This window comes from Liolophura sinensis, chromosome 8 (assembly GCF_032854445.1).
Source record: "Liolophura sinensis isolate JHLJ2023 chromosome 8, CUHK_Ljap_v2, whole genome shotgun sequence".
Lineage (NCBI taxonomy): Eukaryota > Metazoa > Mollusca > Polyplacophora > Chitonida > Chitonidae > Liolophura > Liolophura sinensis.
Window position 1 is genome coordinate 53,513,939 of NC_088302.1, and position 18,806 is coordinate 53,532,744.

Below are 18,806 nucleotides of genomic sequence, written 5' to 3' on the forward strand. Positions count from 1 at the left end.
TGAAAGGCTCCTGGGTCATTATGCTGCACTAGCATGCTAACAGACTAGTGACAACTTTAATGCATTTACCTCGTATATAAACTAACTTATTCAAGGTTTGACATAAATAAATGATCTGTTTGAATTAAGCGTGTTAAATACCTGACAGTGTTTTTCATTGCAGAAATAAATTTACACTACAAGTATAAACTTGATCATTTATGTATAAATGACCCATAACTTTTACTTGGCAAAAGCTCACACACAAAAGTCTGTGTATGTAATTTGGGAGTCCAGCAGTGCATATTCCATGTCTTTAAAACAGTTTCATTGTACATGTATTACCAGGTACCCTCCATTTTGAAGAAATCACATTTTGTCCTGTAGGAGGAAAACTGTAAAAGCTATAATGATGATAGCTGTACCAAATTGTAGCCCGTGATCTGGCCAGTCATAATTATGTCGCCATTTTGAAATATGTTTTTTTGTCTACAGATTTGTTAAAGATGTAAATTTTTACTCGTAGGGTGTAAGTCAAATCCTTCAATATGAGCTCAACAAGGCCATGTATTTTTACCTCAGCATTACTTTTCATATATCCTTCGGTTTACCTTCATTTTAAGTTTTAGAGAAAATCTGTGATGTGTCAGTCATGCATTAAACATTGTTATATTTCATGTCATGTTTTCTGATGATGCCAATCTATACTCCATCATGTGACTCCGTCTGCAACAAAAGCTTGCTCCAAGTGTGGCTGCCAAAAGAGGGTTCAGATCCTCTGTGATTAAATCCGTTGCCTGAACAAATATTGGTATCTGTTCTACTCAGGTACGAGTGATCCCTATGTCAAGTTCAAGATCGGCACAAAGCAGTTCTACAAGAGCCGAACTGTGTACAAAAACCTCAACCCACGCTGGGACGAACGGTTTACCATTCCCATAGAAGATGTTCTGAAGCCCTTACGGATTAGCGTGTTTGACTATGATCGCGGGTATCAGCGATGACCCCATGGGAGGGGCAGAATTGGATCTCACCAGCATCGAACTCAACACGTAAGCTCGGCTTTCTCTCATTGGGTGTTACGTATTCTGAATGATGACAAGGTTTGCATTTGATGATGTACAATGCTTTATAGTAGGTGCATAACTGCATGATGCCTTATAGAAGGGGCATAACTGATGCCTCATAGAAGGTGCATAACTGATGCCTTATAGTAGGTGCATAGCTGCATGATGCCTTATGCAAGGTGCATAACTAATGCCTTATAGAAGGTGCATAACTGATGCCTTATAATAGGTCCATAACTGATGCCTTATAGAATGTACATAACTGATGCCTTATAATAGGTGCATAACTGATGCTTTATAGTAGGTGATTAACTGCAATGATACCTTATACAAGGTGCATAACTAATGCCTTATAGTAGGTGCATAACTAATGCCAAAATAGAAGGTACATAACTAATGCGGAAATAATTGGTGCATAACTGATGCCGAAATATCAGTTGCATTGCCTTATAGTAGGTGCGTAACTGATGCCGAAAAAATAGAAGGTGCATAACTCATGCCTTATAGTAGGTACATAACTAATGCCGAAATAAAAGGTACATAACTAATACCCAAATAGAAGGTACAGTGTAACACTACAGTGTATGTTATATACATGCCGGAAAACATAAACATTATGCTAAAACAATTTTCCAACCGCCTATTAAAATGCATATTTAAACTTTCCTCTTCTGTTTCAATCCATTTTATATGAAAATGTCTGTATCATACAAAGTGTCATGTTTGAGTCTATTGGTGTGGAACTTTTTGTTTTATTTAAATTTTTGAGAAAATTTGGTTCAATTAGTTTAAACTGACATTTGTTGATTATATACAGACCAAGTGACATAAAGGTAGAGCTGAAGGAAAAGGGCAAGTCGGACTACATGGGTTATCTGCTCCTGAACTGTACCCTCGTGCCCAAAACCCAAGACGACAAGGACAATGTAAGTAGGATTTATGTAAATTGAAGTTTTTTAACAAAATGGTGGCGAATTTTCCTGTTCTTCAATGCAAAGAATTTTTACCTGTACACTTACAGGCACCAAAACCTGATAAATTGTTGTGACTTTTGTAAGATTACACGTATGTATCTTTGGGGAACAGGCTCTGTTTTGGCAAATGGCCTCTCAGGAACTTCAAAAAGTATCTTCTCAGGTTGTTCTTTATTTAATTTTTCATATTCCATTTATACAGGTTGTGGTAAGATTTGGTATAGGAATTTAAGTTACTCATTTGTGATCTTTTCTTTGCATCCTGGCTAAAGTGTTCACTTTACTTAAATTCCCTAGCACAGCTTTAGTTTTTAGTCAAATATAAATTTGATATATCTCTAATTACACTTTTATTTGTATCCAGACTTAATATTTTTGTTTATGTTTTGAATGCAAAGCATTTGGGCTGGCTTTAGTCATTGTTTTATGTATGAACGATTTCACGTAAAACATACTTTTTGATGAATGATTCTGACATTGACAAAACCTGTCAAGTAATTACCAATAGTCATCTGACAGATCTCATCATTAAGGATTTTCTTATGCTGTCAGTATTTTAGGGAAGAAGATACATTCGTGTTTGAACGTTTCTTTGTGAGTATTACACATCCTGAATGCCAGTACATTGTGTACATGTAGTAATAAATATCTGCATAGTGCTTGAGGTTTGGGAGAAGTTAGATACTAGCTACAGACTATGTTGTTGACTTAAAAGTGAAAAGGCATATTATATTTAGATACATGCATCAGGGTATGAAATAACCAATGTTTCTTAGCAACAAACACAGAATAACACTTCATATTTGTGAACAGAATTTTACCTATATATGATGTACTAGCATGAAGCAATTTAGCTGAGATTCAGCAAATTAAAGGTATATATTAATGAAAAGAAGAGAATGATACCATTTACTGTTGCGATCAAAACTGATGTAGTTCAATACCTCCTTATTCCAGATATTCCAGAACAAACTAAACATAGGCATGTGTGTTTTAGGCTGATTAACCTTTGAGCTCTGTAGTAATTGATGAGCTCTACTCTTAATTCAGAGAGGGCTGGCTTTGTGTGGCTGCCAGCAGGTGTGGTAAATGACTTAAAACTTAGCTCAAAATAGGGAATTTTTTGGAAAATTTTTTCAGGAGGATGTCTTTTTACCTTGCAAACAAAGCTCATTTGTTTGACGCCTCTCTCCAATACTTGTCATATATTTGACCCACAGTATGGGACAAAAATGTGCAACTTAGTATGAAATGTGACAACATTTGTGACAAATCATACATTTGTTGAACATGGTGGCATTTCAACTCCGTGAATCTCTATCAAAACATAACCATTTAACCGTCAAGGTGCAATCTTGCCAAGTGGAACAGAGGAGAATCAACGCATCCATTGATTTCAGAATTTCTTTACTGCTATAATGTGACCAATTCTCCTGTCTTTCTGTGAAGATAATCTGAGTGTCACCACATATGTCTTTACGCGCCTACTAATGGTTGGTTTATCCTTGAATCTTTAGTGAATACCTCAAGCTGCTAGATGTAATTGGAACTGTAGGGATAGCAAGCATGCACACTGCATGACACCGATGCACCCTCATGGACTTCTCCGAGAACACATCTATAATAGATGTCTCAGCTTGCATCAGTCAGTATATTAACACTGAACTAATAAATGAATGTAACTCTGAGCATAGCCAGTTCAGTCATCTGGAATATGATGCTATTAAATTATTCAGATTTAGTGGCTGACTTTATGTTAACTTTAAGTTAATAAATGTGGATTAGGTTTACTAACAAGCATGTTACTTGCTGACTGACCTGTCAACATATGCTTTATGGTTAAAGCGAATATAAAGTCTGCCACTATATACACATACAAAAAAGGAAATAGGACTCCGTTATCACAGAAAAATATGTAAAAAAAACTTTGAAAGCCGAGAAGATGAATTTCAGCATTGAGGATATGGCACTGACGGACAATTCACTCTGTCATGTTGTTGAAGCCCTTATGAACTTGGCCAATCACTAGCGCTGAAGCGTCCTGTGATAATTGACTGTCAAGTCAAGAAACCTATTACTCTCGATTGTCAGTGTGGTTTCTTACAGTGGATAGACAGACATTGATGCAATAAAGTGAATTTTGCGGTTAGTTTAAGTGTTAAACAGGTGCATTTTGGGCAACACACTTATGAGCAGGGAACTGAGAACGGCTGCTTGTGTCACAATGCGTACATGCTGGGCAGGAGACTGCAGCTAACTTGTCAGGGTGGGTTAGCAAGAAAACCACCTGGGGAGAGTCATTGCTTGAAGAAAAATATTGTGACTTTGCATTATTTTTCCTTAGCAAAGTTTTAAATTTTTTACGAAAATATCTTCCCAAAATCTGAATGAAAGAGTCTGTTATAAGTCAGAGGGTCCTGCTATGTTCAGTAAATTCCCTGATGTGGGTCCAGCCAGCCAGGCCTAATGCTTAGACCCATGCAGAACAAGGACGAGCCTGATATCGGCCCAGCCAGCCAGGCGTAATGCTGAGACCCATGCAGAACAAGGACGAGCCTGATATCGGTCCAGCCAGCCAGGCCTAATGCTTAGACCCATGCAGAACAAGGACGAGCCTGATATCGGTCCAGCCAGCCAGGCCTAATGCTTAGACCCATGCAGAACAAGGACGAGCCTGATATCGGTCCAGCCAGCCAGGCCTAATGCTTAGACCCATACAGAACAAGGACGAGGCTTGTGTCCACAAACATCGCTCTGATAGAGCGCCAGAGTAAAAAAAACATTGACCCTTTGAACAGGGAACAGAGCTGATAATCCTTAATTGTGTACTAGGTGGTTTTGTTTGTATTTTCTCATTGTCACGTTGTTTAATACCGATGGTACAGTAGAGCCCTGAGGTTTTGTGACGTCACTCTAGATAGCTATAACATAGAAAAATTGCATCATCAAATGAGTGACTAGGTACAGACGATTGGCTAGGTACTGACGATATTTATTTTGTTGATAAGCAATGTACAATTTTTAAAATATTTTTAGAATATTTGTGGAATATAATGTTATTAAGTATTTCAGATTTAGTGGCTGACTTTATGTTAACTTTAGTAAATGTGGATTCAGTTTACTAACAAGCATGTTACTTGTTGACTGCCCGGTTCATGTCCAGTTTGACTAGAGTGCATTGCAGCGTGTTAATGGTGTAGTATAGATGTACTTCAGGTTCAACTACCTCTCGCTCCTCTCTAGTGTGTTTAAGTCTATAGACTTTGCCATCATTCTACACATTAAATGGTGACAAGTAGTATAATTGTAAATTACAGGTAAACATAATCAGACTATCTGGCTGTACACAGTGATTAAAACTGTGTGATACTTCTTCCTAGCTTTGTTATTCATAGTAAATGCCCTAAGCCCTCAGCTTTTTCTCATATGAAAGATCAACTTTCACTGCGATTTATGCACCATATTCATTTGATTTTGGAGACAAAACTTAACTACATTGGTTTGGATTACTCAAGTTTTCATTTTATCTGTCTGCACAGAATAATGTCCAAAAAATATGCTTCAATAAACACATGTAAAAGGTTGAAGAATTGCTGGTATTTTGGGCTGGTTGTGATTAGTAGTGTACCGTTTCTAGTTTGATAGGTGCCTATGACTGACACCGCCCTCTCAGGACCAGCCTTACAAGGTTAATCCACAGGCAGCTTGTACTATAGACCTGTCTAAAATTATACCATAGCAAAGATACACGTCGCCATGGTAATTAAGTCAGGTGTAACATTAGAAGGAAGAAACTGCCTAATGGACTGCATTATGCAAAGCTGATATGTGCATGTGACTGTCCTACAACCTGACTACCCACATATTCAGCCAGTGAGACAAATATTGGTTTATCAAGAGACCCCAGTCCCACACACATGCATCCACTACCACTTTTAATCAACAACTGACTTTCAGTGATAGCTTAGACTGGGAGTAATAATGCCTGGCTATAAAGCTACATGTTGTTTATTGTAGAGGAGACATGCAATGTTAAGATCTTTGAATACCAACTTTTTGTCAGATGACAGGTTTGTGACTGTCACACTCCAAGGTGTGGGAAGCTTTATTGGAAATAATTCTATTAGATTGTTTGCTTAGAAGTGTGGAAATTGTAAAACCGTCTATTTTAGTGTCCGGAATGAGGCAGGTTAATGTTTATCACCAGATTCTGGGGGCTGAAATTCTGACTTCTTTATAACAGCTAGGTTATTCTCAGGCTAATAGTCCGTGTGTTACAGAGCAGCCGCATCTGATCAACTGCTCTGTAAGGCCACAAGTAATGAACATCCCAGGTGGATTGCTATGACATCATTGTCACTCTTGACTTTATTGTAATCACAGATGTGGAACGTTTCATCCTACACATTTTCTGGGCTGCTCTGTGTGTGTGTGCATGCGTGCGTGCGTGCGTGCGTGCGTGCGTGCAAGGATTCAGGTAAACCATGAGCTAAATAAATGTACAGTACGAATAGAGCCAAGGAATGACTATGCTACATGTGGTGTTACCTCTGTATACCAATCTCTTGTGTAAGAATAGTCCTCTGTAATGCAGGGGGTAGTCATGCAATTCACTGAATGTATTAAGATAGAAAGGATGTATGGTGTGGCATTCTTGATGCATGTATATTTGGGTACACCAGTCCTTGCATCATCTTACAGGCTAGAAATATCACCTGTTAGGTAATACAGGTGTATTGGATTGTTTTAATGAATGTTGGCTATAATGTCTGTACTTAGTGATAGCAGTTTGCAGCTGGTGCACATGATATCATGATAACCATGTTGGGTGTATTTGGTGGTGTGTCACCTCTAAACATCAAAAACAATTTCGTATCCTGCTAATGAGTCTGTGTGGAAATGGTAGGACTACTGGACTAATGCAAATTCAATATATCTGTAATCCTTGATTTATTATCATGTTCACAAAATATGCTTTTTTTCGGTAAAGGAATGAAATTAAAGAAACATCTGAAAATTAGTGTTAACATTTTCTCTAATATGTTAGAAATAGTTGAGAAAACCATTTTTAACAACAACAAAAATTTCGGACACTGTTATGAAAGATTGTAATTCACTGATGTAATGTAAGAGAATTTTCCTGCTGTCAGACTTAAATCATAACTGAACTTTCAGGTACACTAGTTACTGGGTATATATGCACCCAAACAAGAAATGTACGTGTGAGGGAAATATTAAAATTCAAGCTAATGGGCTTGCATATGTAAAGCTGAAGCCTTACTACCCTGTATACCATTATGATAATAGACATTGAGTTATCCTCTTGACTTGGTTAAACATTTTAAACAGACTGGATGTAATTTGTACAAAATTAGCATAACTTTAAATATGTATATTTGACTTTGTCTCTCTGGTATTACACTTATAGTTTAATGATAATTATTTTGAATGTCCTGTATTGAGGCTGAATTGCTTGAGTGAACACTCAGATAGTTTTAATGTAAATCACAAGGCTGGAACACCCCGAGAGCCATTAGTGCAGAGGCTTTCAGTTTCATTTGACATCGGGGATTAAATTGCTTCCGTGTTTGCTAATTACAAGAGTGACATGCCAGGAGTAATGGTGTGAGAAGTATTGGTTCCTAGATTACATGTGATATGTAAGATTGATGTAATTATGTGGATGCTCTGGAGGCCATGCTTTAGGCAAAAGTGTCCAGAGCAGACATGCTTATAACTGGCCCTTTGTTTCACAAATTGTTAGCAGTAATTTTGTCACACTCGTGAAGACATGTGCCCCTGGTTCCTTCGACACCAAGTAGGACCATTATGGTTTTAGTGTGACCCATGAGATACAACTAGGCTGCCACCCATGGGACACAACCATGCCAGGCTTTCTGTGTCCCGTAGGAATATCATTTAATGACCTTGGCAGTTTTTGTGTTACCCTAACGAGAAATGCCGCATGTATTGGATGACCAGGTGTTACCCTCACTAGATATCTACAGCCTTAACACCATGCTTTGCCAGGCGTGATCCGTCGGCACCATTCTCATGTGACCTTGATGGTCGTTGAATATGATATTCACCTTTTCCCTCACTAATCTGTCTCCGGCTCAGTGTTTGTAGCCTGTGGCACAGCAGGCCTGAAGCTCCTTAACCTTTGATCATAGTAACAAGACAGAAACGACATCTATTTATTATAATGTGTGAACCATTTTGTTTGTACCATGGTATCAGTACTTGCTACTGTAGAATGTTGTAGCCATCGTAATGGAGCAGCAGCATTTCTTGGCATATATAACTTTGTTCTAGATGCATGAAGCATTCTGGTTTCTTGCAATTCAAAGGATTGCTTTATCCAAAAGAGTAGCCAAGACAAAGCATTGTGAAAATCTGTTTGAGGTAGTTGACTAAAGTCACAACTCAAGAAACAATAAGTGCGTTATAATTTGTTTATGTATTTCGTCTAATTAAATGATTGATATTCAGGAATGACAAGGTAGCCAACAAACTGGGTCATTTAGAATTATGGATATTTAAAGATATCATGAAAACTGTTGATGCATCATGTGACAGAGCAGGGTTTAAGAGTTGAATTGTCAGATATACATGTAAGACAGTTATGGAGGAACAAGACAATAGGGCAATCTATTTAACAACAGTAATCTAGCAAAGACCAAAGGACGTTGCTGACAGACGCCATCTTGTCAGCTTAAGGTGTTCCTGATTTATCATAATCATAAAGGAAACCACAAAATCGCATGAAGTACCTAAATGGAGATATTAATCTTGTAGGGTGTTTTATTTAGTTTTGAATAAGGGTAAATCATTCCATTCACAATTTGTTACCATGGTAACAAGGACCATACCATAAGGACTACATTATATTGGGCAGTGTAGTAAGTTTGAACCTAATGAGAAATTTAAGTAGCCAACATTTAAGACATAAATGAACAACTACTGTGGCCTTTGATCAACAAGCATGAGACATTTGTGAGCAACAAGCATGAGACATTTGTGATCAACAAGCATGAGACATTTTGGTAATATCTGACAATTCTGTGCTCAATTCAAGATGGGACCTTTTTGATTGATTTCTATATTTATTTGAGTTGTGTTTTAAACTCAAGAATATTTCACTAAAACGGCAGTCAGCATCATGGTGGTGAAAAAAATGGAGAAAGGGACCTTTTGAGCAGAATTGGACATATGTACAGCATGCCAGGAATATTGATATGCTTTCAACATTACCACCCAAGGGGAACAAAAGTAATCTGGTTGTCAAAGACATGTTCCCTGCAGTGAAAGAAAAAATGACATTTTGAGGTAGCTTGTTTCAGGGAGAAAGAGGGAGAGTGATGTAAACCAGGATGTGACAGTCATGGGAATGGGGTGTCTTTCCCGCCTGACATAATTTTGTCCTAATCCCAGTATTCGTCTCTTCCATCCAGTCTGTGTGTCACAACTCTGTTCCATCCTGTCTGTGTGTCACAACTCTGTTCTATCCTGTATGTGCGTCACAACTCTGTTCCATCTTGTCTGTGTGTCACAACACTGTTCCATCCTGTCTGTGTGTCACATCTCTATTCCATCCTGTCTGTGTGTCACAACTCTGTTCCATCCTGTCTGTGTGTCACAACTCTGTTCCATCCTGTCTATGTGTCACATCTCTGTTCCATCCTGTCTGTGTGTCACATCTCTGTTCCATCCTGTCTGTGCGTCACAACTCTGTTCCATCTTGTCTGTGTGTCACAACTCTGTTCCATCCTGTCTGTGTGTCACAACTCTGTTCCATCCAGTCTGTGTGTCTCAACTGTGTTCCATCCTGTCTGAGTGTCACAACTCTGCTCCATGTGTCTGTGTGATGATGTTTTGTGGCCAGTTTAGGAAAAATGTCAGTTTTTATGGTTTGTTTAGAAGGAAGTTGGATGAGATCCTGCTGGAAAAATGTCCGTTTGAGAACCCAGAGTAGTATTTGGTATCCTTTATTTGACTCTAAAACTGCACTTTTTCAGGCTTTTTCGACTTTTAGCGAAATTCAGTAATTGGCATAATCCCCCTGTTAACCTGATCATATACGTGCTTGGTTAACAAATGAAGTCGATATTGATGGTTTCAGACTGGATTTTATTTTGGAGGTAGAATAAGTGAAGATGTGAGTATATAGTTAGGGAACTTCCGCCCCCAAATCAGTCCATTGGTATGCCTTGGGAGAATGTCTTTATTGATCTTGAATAAACCTCCGCATCTTCTGCAGTCTTCATCCTGTCCTCTCATTTGTCCTATTTCCTCGGCCCTCAGTGCTGAGTTTAACCAATACAGAATTGAGTGGGCGAAGTGCTGTAGAAATTCTCAACCTGCATATGACTTTGTACAGTCCATAAATCAAGGGCGCTGTCTTTCTTATCCAAAGAGGAATTTTCACCCTATTTCACCTCAGTCGTTTCATGCTGTGCAAAGCCTTGGTATTCTCACCTTGTTACATTTTATTTTCCTTAAGATTTCTTTATCAAACTGCTAAGTAAAGATAGAAGTCTGTTATTTGATCCTAATCTGATCAAATCACCAACTGTGGAGTTTAACTATGCCATTGTCTGTCTGTTGAGTGAGCATCACATGTGTTAAGTATTGGTGAGGTCATGTCTTCATTAGCTGATGCTGTACATAATCAGTCCATTGTCTGTCTGTTCATACAGTTGAGTGCAGACCACAGGTGTTAAGTATGTTAGGTAATATCTTCATTAGCTGATGCTGTACGTAATCAGTCCATTGTCTTTCTGTTCATACAGTTGAGTGTGCATCACATGTGTTAAGTATGTGTGAGGTAATATCTTCATTAGCTGATGGTGTACATAATCAGTCCATTGTCTGTCTGTTCATACAGTTGAGTGTGCATCACATGTGTTAAGTATGTGTGGAGGTAATATCTTCATTAGCTGATGCTGTACATAATCAGTCCATTGTCTGTCTGTTCATACAGTTGAGTGCAGACCACATGTGTTAAGTATGTGTGAGGTAATATCTTCATTAGCTGATGTTGTAAGTAATCAGTCCATTGTCTGTCTGTTCATATAGTTGACTGTGCAGACCACATGTGTTAAGTATGTGTGGGGTAATATCTTCATTAGCTGATGCTGTAAATAATCAGTACATTGTCTGTCTGTTCATACAGTTGAGTGTGCATCACATGTGTTAAGTATGTGTGAGGTAATATCTTCATTAGCTGATGCTGTACATAATCAGTCCATTGTCTGTCTGTTCATACAGTTGAGTGCACATTACATTTGTTAAGTATGTGTTAGGTAATATCTTCTTTTGCTGATGCTGTACATAATCAGTCCATTGTCTGTCTGTTCATACAGTTGAGTGTGCATCACATGTGTTAAGTATGTGTGAGGTAATATCTTCATTAGCTGATGCTGTACATAATCAGTCCATTGTCTGTCTGTTCATACAGTTGAGTGCGCATCACATGTGTTAAGTATGTGTGAGGTAATATCTTCATTAGCTGATGCTGTACATAATCAGTCCATTGTCTGTCTGTTCATACAGTTGAGTGTGCATCACATGTGTTAAGTATGTGTGAGGTAATATCTTCATTAGCTGATGCTGTAAGTAATCAGTCCATTGTCTGTCTGTTCATACAGTTGAGTGCAGACCACATGTGTTAAGTATGTGTGAGGTAATATCTTCATTAGCTGATGCTGTAAATAATCAGTCCATTGTCTGTCTGTTCATATAGTTGAGTGTGCATCACATGTGTTAAGTATGTGTGAGGTAATATCTTCATTAGCTGATGCTGTAAGTAATCAGTCCATTGTCTGTCTGTTCATATAGTTGAGTGAGCATCACATGCGTTAAGTATTGGTGAGGTAATGTCTTCATTAGCTGATGCTGTACATAATCAGTCCATTGTCTGTCTGTTCATACAGTTGAGTGCGCATCACATGTGTTAAGTATGTTAGTTAATATCTTCATTAGCTGATGCTGTACATAATCAGTCCATTGTCTGTCTGTTCATACAGTTGAGTGCAGACCACATGTGTTAAGTATGTGTGAGGTAATATCTTCATTAGCTGATGCTGTACATAATCAGTCCATTGTCTGTCTGTTCATACAGCTGAGTGCGCATCACATGTGTTAAGTATGTGTGAGGTAATATCTTCATTAGCTGATGCTGTACATAATCAGTCCATTGTCTGTCTTTTCATACAGTTGAGTGCAGACCACATGTGTTAAGTATGTGTGAGGTAATATCTTCATTAGCTGATGCTGTACGTAATCAGTCCATTGTCTGTCTGTTCATACAGTTGAGTGCGCATTACATTTGTTAAGTATGTGTTAGGTAATATCTTCTTTTGCTGATGCTGTACATAATCAGTCCATTGTCTGTCTGTTCATACAGTTGAGTGTGCATCACATGTGTTAAGTATGTGTGAGGTAATATCTTCATTAGCTGATGGTGTACATAATCAGTCCATTGTCTGTCTGTTCATACAGTTGAGTGTGCATGATGTGTTAAGTATGTGTGAGGTAATATCTTCATTAGCTGATGGTGTACATAATCAGTCCATTGTCTGTCTGTTCATACAGTTGAGTGTGCATCACATGTGTTAAGTATGTGTGAGGTAATATCTTCATTAGCTGATGCTGTACGTAATCAGTCCATTGTCTGTCTGTTCATACAGTTGAGTGTGCATCACATGTGTTAAGTATGTGTGAGGTAATATCTTCATTAGCTGATGGTGTACATAATCAGTCCATTGTCTGTCTGTTCATACAGTTGAGTGTGCATCACATGTGTTAAGTATGTGTGAGGTAATCATTAGCTGATGTTGTACATAATCAGTCCATTGTCTGTCTGTTCATACAGTTGAGTGTGCATCACGCGTGTTAAGTATGTGTGAGGTAATATCTTCATTAGCTGATGCTGTACATAATCAGTCCATTGTCTCTCTGTTCATACAGTTGAGTGCGCATCACATGTGTTAAGTATGTGTGAGGTAATATCTTCATTAGCTGATGCTGTACATAATCAGTCCATTGTCTGTTTGTTCATACAGTTGAGTGCAGACCACATGTGTTAAGTATGTGTGAGGTAATATCTTCATTAGCTGATGCTGTACGTAATCAGTCCATTGTCTGTCTGTTCATACAGTTGAGTGCAGACCACATGTGTTAAGTATGTGTTAGGTAATATCCTCATTAGCTGATGCTGTACGTAATCAGTCCATTGTCTGTCTGTTCATACAGTTGAGTGCAGACCACATGTGTTAAGTATGTGTGAGGTAATATCTTCATTAGCTGATGCTGTAAGTAATCAGTCCATTGTCTGTCTGTTCATACAGTTGAGTGTGCATGATGTGTTAAGTATGTGTGAGGTAATATCTTCATTAGCTGATGTTGTACATAATCAGTCCATTGTCTGTCTGTTCATACAGTTGAGTGAGCATCACATGTGTTAAGTATTGGTGAGGTAATGTCTTCATTAGCTGATGCTGTACATAATCAGTCCATTGTCTGTCTGTTCATACAGTTGAGTGTGCATGATGTGTTAAGTATGTGTGAGGTAATATCTTCATTAGCTGATGGTGTACATAATCAGTCCATTGTCTGTCTGTTCATACAGTTGAGTGTGCATGATGTGTTAAGTATGTGTGAGGTAATATCTTCATTAGCTGATGGTGTACATAATCAGTCCATTGTCTGTCTGTTCATATAGTTGAGTGTGCATCACATGTGTTAAGTATGTGTGAGGTAATATCTTCATTAGCTGATGCTGTAAGTAATCAGTCCATTGTCTGTCTGTTCATACAGTTGAGTGTGCATCACATGTGTTAAGTATGTGTGAGGTAATATCTTCATTAGCTGATGTTGTACATAATCAGTCCATTGTCTTTCTGTTCATACAGCTGAGTGCGCATCACATGTGTTAAGTATTTGTGAGGTAATATCTTCATTAATTGATGCTGTACTGATGCCTTATTTATTCTCTGCTGCTATACCGCGTGCTTAACCCTCTGTTGCTGTATGGCATTCCTGGTTGTTGCTTTGACAGTCCCGTCAGTTGATAGAATGGCACTTGAATCCAGGTGCTGTGGTTGATCAGCAGCTGTTTGTGTTACCGTGCCCTGACCCTTATGGATATATTCATGACACTATCATCTAGCTACCTGTATCCCTTGTGAGAAATTGTGCGGAGATATATAGGGATGTCATTAGGTATCAGGTGTTGTTATCAGTTTGTTACCTGTAATGGGTAATGGTGTGAGCAGGAGGAGGGGGGGTGGGGTGACCTTTCTAGATTGGCTATCCAGCTGTAAATATCTTTACTTGTGATGGCTCTTATTAAACTTTGTACATACATTTATCTTCCTAAAGGCAGCCCTCGACATAAGGATAATTATGGTGATCGAGAAATCGATCCCCCGACCTAACGTTCAGGTGATCGGACATTTGATCTCCCCCAAATTCTTTGGTAACCGATCGATCCCCTGTATCGATTACGTAGGTTTCGAGAACCAAAATTGTTCCTTGTAATATACAGGTATGCCGTGAAGTTCATGTACACAATGATATATATGTATGCTCTGCATTATTTAATTTTGTTAGAGGGCTTCCCGTCTGTTTTCAGAAGTAACTAGTCCCAGTCTCGCTGCAGTCGCTGGTACGCCGTCCATGAAACCCACTGGCAATCGCAGCGAAGTCCGAGTGGTGGGTTTAACTGGCGAATTGATTGGAGCAATGTCTATGGTGTTTGACGTACTGATCGTGTAAAAAATGAAGAATTTATCATTGTCACTACTGATCACATTATTGTTGTATTTGTATTAGAAATAAACGTACCCAGTACTCCAAGCAGGTAATGAAATAATACAAATCCTGCTCTGGAAGGCATAATGTCTCCAGCACGTTCCCGCGCAAAGCTGACTGCTGCGAGAGGGTCACACGGGGTGGGTAAGTTTTGAAGTTGCGTAAAGAAATGTCTTTCGAAAAGTAATGATACAACTTGTAAATGTTGCTTGAATATTCTCAATTCACTATTTCTACAAAACATGACGTGTCCCGATTGCTGCTACCACAGAAAATCAGCGGAACCAAGCATTAAATAATAATGACATTAGTTCGAGTCGAAAACCCCCTACGCTAGCATGCTTTTGGACTCGCCCACACTTCCAGTCAATCAGTTACAGGCGGGGACTGCCACGGTGAAATTTAACCACTCAAAATTGAAAGTTTCGTATTCCTAACTTGTTATGCGATCTGTCTAAAGCAGACTTATGACTACCAGCCTGCGGTATATACGCATAAGTTATAGAACGTAATTATTGAATTTAAATACAAGGATTGATTGATGCATGTAGATCATGGCGATGTCTACAAACATTTCACTCACGCCATGTGGATTCGCAGTCAGTATTTTGGCAAGATAGGAGGTGAAGGAGAACATTGACTTTTCTACAATGAGGATAAATATGCATGACATATCTACCTGGCGTATCCGTTGCTATACCTATTTTTGCAAAAACTATTTTTCAAATGACTCATATCGGCCGGAGTTTTCGTTACTTCGCGTTGTTACCGTTTGGAGTTGTAATTGTATGTTAACATACCACGAAAGAACCAATGCTGGCGCAAGTCTTTGAAAAATAGCCTTCTGTACGTTTGTCTTTAATACAGGCGCAGTTGAATATGTAACAAAACCACACAATCATACTTAAATGGTTTTAATGTAAAAGACATAACATATAAGACGTTATTGCATTGAAATGCCAGGTCCCCCGAGGTGTATGTCATCACACACACGACTTCGTTACAAACGTTATATATATATATATTATATGCATGTATTTAAGTTTGCGATAAAAGGTAAAAAAATGAGTTTAAATAAGTAATCAATGTGCAAGAATGATACGACGTCCACACACATTATCATATATATTATACATGTATGTTGTAGAAATATTTTAGTTCAAAGCAAAACGTTAAAAATTCAAAACCAAATAAACGAGATCTGCACAAAAGTCATTCTTTCCTGTTGAAGTAATAACGTGTTGACGTGAAAAGTTCAGCCATGATTATGTAACAGTCAATCAACAAAGTCAGTGCAAGGCAAAGAACTAAATTTAATGGCACCTAGCTAAAGTTTTACACTTTTATGTAGGCGATCTTGTTTTTAATCACTCAGAATCTCCTCTTCGAATTCCATCGGCATTTCCACTGATTCGACATCGCTTATTTCTGAATCATCAGACACACTGTCTGCGTCACTATCAGTTTCTGAAATATACAGATGACTGTCATCCTCTAACAGAGGATTTCGGCTGGATGAGAATGGAGTGGGCATTATGGCTGGTCCAGGCTCGCTAGAACCTCCAGATTTGGCGACTTGCTTCGCCTTTCCACTTTTTCTTCTTGGTGTTGACAGATACTGTGACACTGCTCTATCCACCAGGCTTGTTTCATACTCGCTGTCCAGTTTTTCGAGCGATGGCAAGTTTATCCTGAGTACAAGCAGGTCATCCAGTGTACCCTTGCTCATGGACGTTCTGGCATCTGTCAAGGTCCGGCCGCAAACACTGAAACCGCGTTCCACCGTTGCAGAACTCCAAGCAAAACAAAGGCACAATTCTATCAGCAGTAGGATGTTGGGATACTTAGAGACAGAATGCTGAAAGACTGTTTTCCACAGCTGCAAGGGGTTGCGGAATTTTCTGTACTTCGCAGCAACAACGGCCTTCAGCTGTCTGAACTCCGATTGGGCCTTTTTCATGTCGTACTCATGATACCCCAGCGGCTCTTGAAAATGCTCACTCAGCTTCTGGATTTTGTCAAGACCAAATGTCTTTTCTTCGAAGTCCCAGCATCTGTGGTCAGCTATTTGAACAAATGCATAGATTTCTTGTTCAGAGAGGAAAGGAGCAAATCTCGCATCAATAGCTTCAGATATTGCTGGGATCAGAGTCTCTTTAACTCTCCGGACATTTGCTTTTCCTTGGCGCACAAACTTGATGTCGTAGTCCTGTTTCACAATAGTGCAGTATTTTTCGACCTGTCTCTTTTGTTTTTCGTTTAGTTTTTCCTTGAAGGCAAGCGTCGCTGGCAAGTTTGTTGCTTTGGCCGATAGTTTCACACTGTCACTCTCGGCTGTCCCTTCCGTATCGAACGGCAAGTCTTCTTCAGTTGCCGTCAATTCACGAAGGTTGGTTTTTGCCTCTGAAATCGATTCAGTGACGTCTGTTATTAGTGACGTTGGGGTTTGCAGGACGTATGACATTTGAGCTGTGACCCTCAGGACTTGCATGTAGAAGTTAAGACTGCTGAGATAGGAGTATGACAAGAACTTTCGTAGGTATCCACGGAGTTTTGCTACCGTTTCTGTCTTGCACGCGCCTGGTGTTTCTATCATATTTTCACAATACAAGCAGAGGGGCAAAAAGTTAATCACCATGGCCTTGCATGCCCTGTACTTGTGATTTTGAAATCTCGTCCCGTGCGCCTTCGTGAAAGCGACGCAAATAACGCCCAATGCGATTGCTGTCGCTGTGAATATTCGTTTGGCTTTGCCACTGTTTCTGAAGTGATAATACATTTGTGTCATGATTTCGTCCACTTCTTCGAACGATTTGTCAGAGGCAAAGGCATCTTTAATGGCCAACTCCAGACGATGGTTTGAACAATGTACCACAAGCAGCCACTCTCGTTCAGCCTTCAGTTGGGTACATGCGCCATTATATTTCCCCATGTTTACACTGGCGCCGTCAGTGCAGATGCTCACCATCAGTTTGTCATGCCTTTCCTTCGGCACCTCACAGGAATCCAAAAATGCCTGATCGTAGGCCTGCTTTAAACTTCGAGCATCTTCCCCTCCGATCTCGGCCATATCCTTGCACTTTACAAGGAGCTCTACAGTGCATCCGTTCACTGCAATTTTTGCATAGATTAGCTCCTTTTCTGAACCCGTCTTCCTGGCCTGGGAGCCGTCCATAAGGCCCGAGAAGAAGTTGGAGCGGAGCAGCATTTTTGCAATGTCCTGTCGGAGTATTGCGGCCATTATAGAAACGAACTGGCGACAACATTTGTCAGTGTCTTTTCCGCTTAACAGTTTGATTCCATTCTTGCGCTGTAGCGTAACAAGACTACGAAAGTCAGAAAACGGCCTTTCATGCCGGACAATGCAAAGGGCGGTGTTGAATAGGTGCCTATATGCTGTGCTTGAAGTTTGGTCGATAAGAATATCAATGCGGCGTTGACCAGATCCACTGGGAGGCCTTAAACAAAAGGGAGAGAAAATCATTTAGAAACTCGAGCTTAAACATTACAAATTATAATCTATATACGATGAACAACACATGCACACCAGTGTAACTATATGCATACGGCACCTATATTTTAAATATTTTCGTGATTATATTTAACAAGTTATTATTATATTCTACATTATTACATCAGTGTGTATCATTTTCCTATACAGTTACATTTATTTTAAACTTTAAATTTAATGTCTTTAAATGGTACGTACCCTGCCTGTGGAGCACTGCTCGTTGATGCCACGGGTGATTTGCCAAATCTTTGCTTGGCCCAGTCATGCAGTCCACCAGGTTTGATATGACGAGATAAGTTTCCTCGGTGGACGCACTCAACACCGTCTGCCAGGTTCACAATGCCATTAAACGCTGCACCTTTCACATTTCGCCTTGCCGCCTCTGCCCTGATAGCTGCCAAGTTGTCCGCACATATTTTGCACTGCAGTTTAGTGATATTACCATCACTGTCAGTTGCC

General features: G+C 39.3%; 1 protein-coding gene across 1 annotated transcript in view; it reads left to right on the top strand.

The window, feature by feature from the left end:
* LOC135473172 (multiple C2 and transmembrane domain-containing protein 1-like) overlaps nt 1-18,806 on the top strand; it is a 59,316-nt gene that overhangs the window by 16,505 nt on the left and 24,005 nt on the right. The window contains 4 exon segments of the mRNA XM_064753014.1: nt 808-968; nt 970-1,031; nt 1,864-1,972; nt 2,573-2,614. Coding sequence (XP_064609084.1) covers nt 808-968; nt 970-1,031; nt 1,864-1,972; nt 2,573-2,614 — 374 coding nt within the window.